The sequence below is a fragment of the Delphinus delphis genome, chromosome 17 (assembly GCF_949987515.2).
Source record: "Delphinus delphis chromosome 17, mDelDel1.2, whole genome shotgun sequence".
NCBI lineage: Eukaryota > Metazoa > Chordata > Mammalia > Artiodactyla > Delphinidae > Delphinus > Delphinus delphis.
Window position 1 is genome coordinate 28,188,080 of NC_082699.1, and position 8,696 is coordinate 28,196,775.

General features: G+C 40.1%; 1 protein-coding gene across 2 annotated transcripts; it reads right to left on the bottom strand.

Annotated features, from left to right (window-relative positions):
• Positions 1 to 27: 27 nt before the first annotated feature.
• RBIS (ribosomal biogenesis factor) lies at positions 28 to 5,118 on the bottom strand. 2 transcript variants are annotated; one of them, XM_059994842.1, is made up of 5 exons: positions 4,988 to 5,104; positions 4,306 to 4,384; positions 2,706 to 2,822; positions 423 to 539; positions 28 to 157 (listed from the first exon to the last, which is right to left on the bottom strand). In XM_059994842.1, exons 3-5 carry the CDS (start codon positions 2,817 to 2,819, stop codon positions 86 to 88), a joined length of 303 nt encoding a protein of 100 aa, XP_059850825.1. In that variant the 5' UTR covers positions 2,820 to 2,822; positions 4,306 to 4,384; positions 4,988 to 5,104; the 3' UTR covers positions 28 to 85. The 2 variants fall into 2 exon arrangements, with proteins under 2 accessions (XP_059850825.1, XP_059850827.1); XM_059994844.1 differs by lacking the exon at positions 4,306 to 4,384 and having other exon boundaries at positions 4,988 to 5,118.
• Positions 5,119 to 8,696: the final 3,578 nt, after the last annotated feature.

Consider the following 8,696-nt stretch of genomic DNA (forward strand, 5'->3'; position numbering starts at 1 on the left):
ACATTAACAAGATTTTTAAAAATAAAATTGTATAAAACATTTAATTTATTGGTCTTTTTGGAGAATTTGATGCATCACCAGTGTATTACAACTGAGCCATTAATCTTGTAGCTTCATCAACATTAACTGGTTCGTTTTCATGACACTGCTGAGGAATCTGGAGAGAAAATTACATTTAAAAATTTAGATAACAATAGCAAACAAAAATGACATAATCTACTGACATATCTATTATTCAATATAATTTCTTCTAGTTGTACTTTTGGAAATAGAACAATAAATTCCCATATTTTAGACTCAATGTTTTAAAGTCTGAATAAGCTATACATACTACAGAGCCAAATACTAAAAATTACAATCAATACAGGCTTTGAAAATTTGTAGTTTATTAGCCAGAACAAAAGGAAGTGATTTCCACTCACCAGCTGTTTCTGCAGAGGTTCAAGGGAAAGGCCTTTTACGAACTGTACAAGTACCTTTTGCATATCTACAAAAGCTTTATTCACGCTGTTAACTTTTTCATCATTCATGATGTTTATCTTTTAAAAAAAGAAAAAGAGCATTAATCCATGATCTCACAACCATTAAGGATAAAAATATAGGCAACCTTAATTTAATCTTGTTACCCCCCAAACCTATAAACTCTTATCAATCCTACCAATTTATGGAGACAATTTACACTAAAATTCTTAGTCTTATTGGGACATTTTAGACAAAAGGTTCTGTTTTTTAAAAAATAAGAATTATGTGAATATACCTCATACTTTGACTTTCCTGGAATAAGCAGGCCAAAATATGTGACCACTATCTTTCTAAGCTACGGTGCTATCGTCTCTCATCTGTAAAATGAGGAACCTGGATAGCATGCTTCCAGTGTCCTTCTAACAGTACGTCTCTGAATCCTTCCTTGATAGAAGTGCCTGGCAGTCTCCTGAGGACAGTGGCCCCTGTAGCCGTCCTCACTTGAATCTGAAAGGTGAGGGTGGTATTCTTGTTCTTCACAGCTGCTCCCCAACCATTTCTCCTTCAAAACTTTTGGCTTTTTTGCATCTTATGCATCAGGACATTCTGACACCCCTCTCCTCATTACTGTCACCTATCAACACCATGATTACTTGCTCCTTCGTGAAAGATCTCAAACCATGGCTCACTGACCCCTCTCACGCCTGGCGTCGCTTTTTAGTGGCTACAACAAAAACCTATCCTGTGGCCTCTTAATCTCTTCAGGTCCTCATCTCCAGGGGTCTTTTCCACGACCTACCTTGCCATCACTCCCATGCATTACCTTAGGCTGCATCATTACCTGTTACTGCACCACCTCCTATCCTTCTATTCACTTATTTTATTAATAATTCTTAAATCTCACTGAAATCTTTTCCCACCAAGTTCACTATTGTTCACATTTTCATATCCCCACTTTTTCCTTTAGCCTGCACAGATTCCATGACCACTAATCAGTCACTCCTTCACACCCTAACTCTACTTCTCTTCTCTCCCTCAATCAGACTTGCCTGGCAACCTAGTTAAACTCAAGTATCAGCCTTTTGGAGCCCAAAACTGAAGCTCTAAAAAATCATAGCTGGCTGACTGGCTTCACTTTAAGTTCATGGCCACCAACTTCAATTTACCACTTATATAGTACCTGGTGATTGTACGACCTCCCCCTAAGGCTGCTTTCTCAGAAAAGTGTTCGATACTTTCTCCAACCAGGCTGCCTACCCACAGATCTTTTCCATTAGCATCCATAAAGCTTCTAGGACTTCCTATCCAAACAAAATAATTTTCCTCAAATATACCAAGCCTTCACCCAGCTGGGGGGTCTTTGCACTCACTATTCTTTCTGCCTAGAACATGCTGCTCCAACACTTCCCAGCAGTTTGCATCACTGGCTCCTATCAGGCAGGTCTTGGCTTCAATGTCAACCCTGAAGACAGTTCTATCTAAAACTCACCCCCAAACCCCAGTCATATCACCCAGCTTTATTTCCTTTTTAGCATTTCCAAAGTCATGAAATTGCTCCACCAAAAATTTTAACTCAGCTAGTTCATGAAGACTGAAAGATAAAATGTTACATTTCTATGGACCATTATGATAATTACTAAGTCCTCTAGAGGTGACTCCACCTACTACTTAAGCTTGAAAACATTTTCTTGAATAATCTTCTTAAGGAGTCTACTTAATCTTGAAGAAATTTCCCATTCCCCAAATATTTTGAAATAAAGATAAAGTAACTCCTTTCTTTTCAAATTTTGTATTTTAAGAAACAAAATATTTTATCTTCTATTTTTAGGTTTTTATCTGAGTTCTAGATATCTTCAGAGAAATAAGAATTACTGAGGAGAAAAAGAATGGGTGTTGACTGACATTCCATGTCTTGACTCTGTTGAAAGCTTCTTGAAGAGATAACTTTTCCATACCATGTTTTTTTATGATTTCTATGCTCTGAGAAAACTATTAAAACTGTTACTTGGAGACTCATACATTTGCAGTTAAAATGCTTTCTTCTTTTTGCACATTTGAATTCAAGAAAGGGAGCTTATTTTTCTTCATCTTTTTTTCTTTTTTAAAACAAATGTTTAAAATCATCATGCTTTTGTAGGAAAGGCTAAGAACCTATTTTAAATATTAGCATTCAGTTTTTCAGTAGCTTTACAATTATGCTTTGCTTGTAAACAATAAAGTCAGAGTGCATAAGTGATACTAACCTTCTTCAGATTAGTGGTAACTGGTTTTGCTTTATTTTTAACCTTAAAGCCTTTTTGGCTGGCTATGTGGAATACATTCCTGGACTTCTGTCCTCTTAGTTTGTTCTTGGCCATTGTCTAGGAAAGAAAGAAAAGGAGCTCAATTAAGTTGCCCATGTTCATGAACTGTAAATCAATTTCAGTTTTTGGAAGTAAAGGTACCAATTAAATCTAAGAAGTTCCACCTTCCTCCTGATTATTTTTAAAATTGCTGCTTGTATAAAAATTATCTCCATGTCCTTTTGGTCCTACTAGATTTTTCTGTTTCAGTGCAGAGTGTGTAGCTAATTCTTTTCTGCATCTCCAGCACCTGACCCATAAGAGGCTCCACATTAGTTTCTGCCAGTTAGATTAATTAATATTCTCAACACAACAATTGTTTTTTTTTTTTTCAGCTCTCTGCAGCATCTGACAATTCTAACCATCACCATCCATCCTTCTGCTAGTTTACATACTGCTATTCCATTCCAGTTCCTTTCATACTCTAGGACTGACTCCCTTCTCCTTCTTTCATTCCTTTTTACTTGCCCCATTTTCACTCCTGTGTGCACCTCCTCAAAACCAGTACTTAATCTTACACCTCCTAACCCCCACGTTAAATTACTTTCATGACTTCCACATCACCTCTATGTGAATGGCTCTTGCCTAAAAACTGTAGGTATTATCTTTGTTTTATAGCTAAACACACTAAGCCTATACATTCTACTTGAGAAACATCTCTCAAACCTGTCTTTAACAATGCACATGAGGAACAATTTAAAAAATATTAATAGTTAAGATTTATTAAGCTTTTACTACATGTACAGCACTATGCTAACATTTTATGTATTTTAACTAATTTACTCCTTACAACAACACTTTGTAGGAGGTACTATTTTATCCTCATTTTACAGATTAAAAAAAAAAATCTGATGCAAAGAGAAGCTAATCTGCCCATTGCTGCACTATTAGTAGTCAGAGAATGCCAAGATTCAAAGCCAAGCAGACTAGATCCTGAGCTCTCATTATGTGATGTGGTCTCAAATATAAATAAAAATGCAGTACAAAAGCATGATTTAGTACTGCCTAGTTCAGGACTGGGTTACTGCCTTAGTCCCTAGGACTATTTGGTTAGACTCTGGGTTGGGACAAACTATACCCATGGACCAAATCAGGTTAGGCACCTGTCTTTGTAAATGACGTTTTATTAGAACGCAGCTACGTCCATTCGATTATGTATGTTTTGTCTGTGGCTGCTTTCCTGCGACAACTGTGGCTCGCAAAGCCTAAAATATTTACTATTTGGCCCTTTACGGAAAGACTGTCAACCCCTGGCTTAAGCCACATGCATTCAAGTCTATCCTGCGTAGTGGTACGAAATGAACCGTCCCAATGTTAAAATCCTTCAGTGGCTCCTCCAACCCACAAGGAGCAATATTCTTTGTCCTGACATATCGCTGGAAACCTGACTCTAGCATAAATCTGTCAAAGGTATCTCCTGCTATTTCTCTATACCGACTCTAGTCTACTAATTACTCTCTGAAGACACCTTGCACATTCTTCCCTTCTTCCCTTTGCTCACATTGTATCTCTCCTCCTTCAATGTCTAGCCTCAGGAACAACAGAGACAGCAATGCTTCCGAACCCCAATAGAACTCCTTCTAAAAAATAAATAAATAAACACAGTAGAAAATACATGATTATTATAGAAGCAGAAAATACACATAAACCACCCCCAAATTAAATAATCTAAAATCCTTCCAATAAGTAACCAAAATCCAACCATTCGTCTAGTATTCATTAATCAATTACTATGTACCGAGTGTGGTACAGAACCTATATACATACATATAAAACATATACAAACACAAGAAACATAAAGATAGGTGCTGTAACTGACAGCATACGAGTGGAGTCACAAAAGGAAAACATCCAGTAGAGTTGGGGACTTGAGGAAGGTTCGTGGAGAAGGTGAGAGCCTAGCTGGGGGGGTAGTGGGATAGGGATTTTCTCTAACAACCACGTGGAAACTGGTGACAACAGAACAACCCAAAGCTGGTACCCTGCCGTGGGATGAAGGCCCAGCAGGCATGGGGGTTTCAGGCCTGAGCCAGCAGGCCTGCGGCGGAGTAGGGCTGCCTAAGGCAGCAAGCGACGACGGAACGGAGCCTCCAGACGGCAGCAGCCCGCGGACAGCCAATCCTGTCTCAACCCTCGGAAACTCCACGCCAGCGCGCCGGAAAATTTTTTAATTAATCTCTCACCAGTCCTCCGATACCCTCGTGCAGGGGTTTAAGCTCCAGGTAACGCCATCTGCCCCCGCAGGATCCAGGAAGTTCCGGAATGAGACAGCCAGTCAAGGGTCCTCTCTCAGGTCGTAGTTTCCGCCCACCGAGATAAGCTCCGCCCACAGGGCGGAGTCCTGCCCCGTGAGCTTGGTCTGCAGACGGAGATAAGCCCCGCCCATCGAGCGTCGTTCCGCCCAGCGAGCGTCCTTCCGCCCACCGAGCGTCGTTCCGCTCACGGGCTGGTTTCCCACCCACCTAACGTAGCCCTGCCCACAGAACCGTCTCAGCTGTGGAGCACCCTTCCTTAAACACAGGGTCCTCACTGTTAACATGCCTTGCCGTTCGCTGGGTTAAGAACCTCTACTCAGCTGAGGCGTCGAAGACGCGGCTAAGTCTGGAGTTCCTCGCAGGGGTATGTGTACAGAAACCACCCGAAGTGTCTGAGTCACCAGAGCCACACAGACCGTAACACAGGTGGTCGGCTCTCAGCCGCTTACTGCTGGCTGGCTCTGTCCGCGCTTCCAGGAGGTGGCGCTGCGCACTTCTGGGTGGTGTCCCGGGTTTGGTTGGAGCAACAAAGAACCTAATGTCTGGAGCACATCTAGAACTATAATCTCCCAAGGGAAAATTTGTAGTGAGCCAAAAGTTGAAATGCTTTTCTCATTGAAGTTTCCTTGCTTCAAAATGAGAATTTCTGACAGCACGGCAGAGGCACAAGAAAATATCAATAAGTTGTAAAACAAGAATCAGGGAACTTTAGAAAATCTTAGAAGAAACATTTTTGCCTTCCAGTTTTATGTCTGTGTGTGTATATTTCCCAGTTAAGGTGTTCTGGGTTGAGTTTTCTAGAAAATCGAATCACTTCTTCCAAGACGATCTTTCCACTGAGGTAACAGTTTTCACATGTTCTCTCCTTATTTTGTTACAGTCTTAGGGAAAGCCAGCTTTTAAACAAATGTAGAAGTACTGACATTTTTGTATCATTTTTGTAACGGTACATGAGTTCTGCTCTAAGTATCAAAATAAGGCCAAAGTACCATTCCCCTTTTGCAAGTGAGAATGCTGAGGCTCAGAGTCTAAGCCATTTTCGGTATCCACACAACTAGTAATTGACACAGCCCAACTAGAATCCACGAGGGCTGGCCGTCGGTCAGGTCCTCTTCCCGCCAAATCAGCCACTTGCCTGCTTATAGAAAGATGAACCACTTTTACAGTAAATCACTTTATTGTTTATGTCCATCACAAAAAATTAGAGAATACGTTAAGGAATGAGGAATAATTACTTGTCAATGTAATTTTATTAAAATTCTGTATTTTTTCTAAAGAGTGACTTTTAAAAACACCTTAAAATGCATTATAAAATGCCCATAATGTGTGGCAGCAAGACCAAAGTAACATCAAAGCGACAGAAAACCATTAGATTCTTTCACAAGGCCAGTTATCCAGGAATACTGAAGCTAAAAGGTGAATATAATTATGGTTCCTTGAATGTGAAGTTATTGATGTATATGCAGAAGACAAAGAAATAGATGCAATGGAATGACATTATAGTCTTTATGAAAACTTACGGGCCTAGCTTTCATTTGGAAATGGTGAGATAGAGATACTTACACCATGGAAATAACATGGTTATACAGGCAAGGGCAGAGTCACTGTATGAGGTAGGAGTGAGAAGGCATGATTTCTGTTTACTTCTGTTACCTACCAACAGTGTGACTGTGGAAAAGTTACTTCATTTCTCTGTGCCTCCCTTTCCCATATGTAGATGGCCGCTCAGTAAATACACACTTCAGAGAACATTCATTATCTGCTCAGCATTCCTCTCTGGGGAACCGCTCTTCTCCCATTAAGTGATCCTGGTTGAATGAATAATTACAGTCCTCGTCTAAAGATTTTCCAGCCAGAGCTAGTGGAGACACTTCTTGCTTTTAGTATCCTTGTGCTTGGATGATGTGAAATTGAGGCTGCTAGTTGCCGTCTCCTCCAGCAACTTGAGGGAAGCCTGACTGCAGTGGGAGAGAACAAGAGCAATGCAAAAGAACACAGAGCTGAACAACAGAACACAGGACCTTGGTGATATCATTGGAGTCCTTGGATTCAGCTATAGATGGAAGAAAGATCCATCCCTGTCTTCTCAGTTATCTGAATGAAAACATTGCTTTTTTTTTTATTGGGTTATTTACTTTTTTTTTTTTTTTTTTTTTTTTTGGTGTGGACCATTTTTAAAGTCTTTATTGAATTTATTACAATATTGCTTCTGTTTTATGTTTTGGTTTTTTGGCTGCGAGGCCTGTAGGATCTTAATTCCCCAACCAGGGATCAAACCTACACCCCCTGCATTGGAAGGCGAAGTCCTAACCACTGGACTGCCAGGGAAGTCCCTGTTGGGTTATTTATTTATTTTGCGGTACACGGGCCTCTCACTGTTGTGGCCTCTCCCATTGCGGAGCACAGGCTCCGGACGTACAGGCTCAGCGGCCACGGCTCATGGGCCTAGCCACTCTGTGGCATGTGGGATCTTCCCGGACCGGGGCACGAACCCGCGTCCCCTGCATCAGCAGGCGGACTCTCGACCACTGTGCCACCAGGGAAGCCCCCTGTTGGGTTATTTTTTTTAACCACTTGTACCTTGAAGAGTCTTAACTCTACTCCTGTTCAGCCTACTTCACAGGATTTTGTACAGAGTTAGTGAAATACAAAACATGAAAGCATAAGGTATTACTAAGACAAAAGAAGCACGTAATTTTCTAAAAGACGTTTTTCTAATTCTCTATGAACCAAATAGCTTCAAGATTTCTAATCTTTAAAAATTCATCCCAATCTCATACTTCCAGTTTTTCTAAAAACCTTAAAGATGAATAAAATCATAAATAAAGAAACATTTTTTTGGAACCCTTAGCTTTCCTGTTGAGACTCAGCAATGCGGAGTCCTTTATACAGCTTCAGTCCTCAAAGAACGGTCTTGGAAGCAATTCAACAAGTTAACAAATATAATTAGGGAGAAGAAAATGAGAGCCCACAAAAATGATTACAAATCATCTGCAACAAAACTCATAGCCCTCTCCCAGAACAAAGCCAGCATTGTGTAGATGATGCTCCATGATAGACTTGTTTCATTCATCAACCTTATTTGCCCCACTACTCAGTTTCATTCAACTGAAATAGTTTGAACACCTAGGCTCTGTGAGGCCTCAAAGGAAGTACTTTCTTGTAAAGAGGACAGTCATTTGAGATAGACGTATGCATATGAAATGATCATTTTTGACAGAAAGTGGTAAGGACTATGATAAATGCACAAAAATGAGCTATTTATGGAAGGAAATAATTCAGAATTCTGGAAACATTCATGTTAAAACTTCTCATCTGATTGTCTTAGAGAAGAAATCGGCAAACTACAGCCTACAGGCCAGATTCAGCCCGCTGCTTATTTTTGTACAGCCCGTGAGCTACGAATGGTTTTACATTTTAAAATGGAGGAAAAACATCAAAATAGGGACAATATGTTACAACACATGAACATTTTATTAAATTCACATTTCAGTGTCAGTAAGCACAGTTTCATTGGAACACAGCCACACTCATTTACATACTATTTATGGCTGCTTTCACGCTACAACAGCAGAGTTGAGTAGTTGAGACAGAGACCACATAACCTACAAAACCTAAAATATTTACTACCTGGCCC

Coding starts and splice junctions, on each gene's coding strand:
- RBIS (XM_059994844.1), bottom strand. CDS start 2,819: ATGGCCAAGAACAAACTAAGAGGACAGAAGTCCAGGAATGTATTCCAC. Junction 540..2,705: donor TTACCACTAATCTGAAGAAG/GTTAGTATCACT, acceptor TTTTTTTAAAAG/ATAAACATCATGAATGATGA. Junction 158..422: donor AACCTCTGCAGAAACAGCTG/GTGAGTGGAAAT, acceptor TTTTCTCTCCAG/ATTCCTCAGCAGTGTCATGA.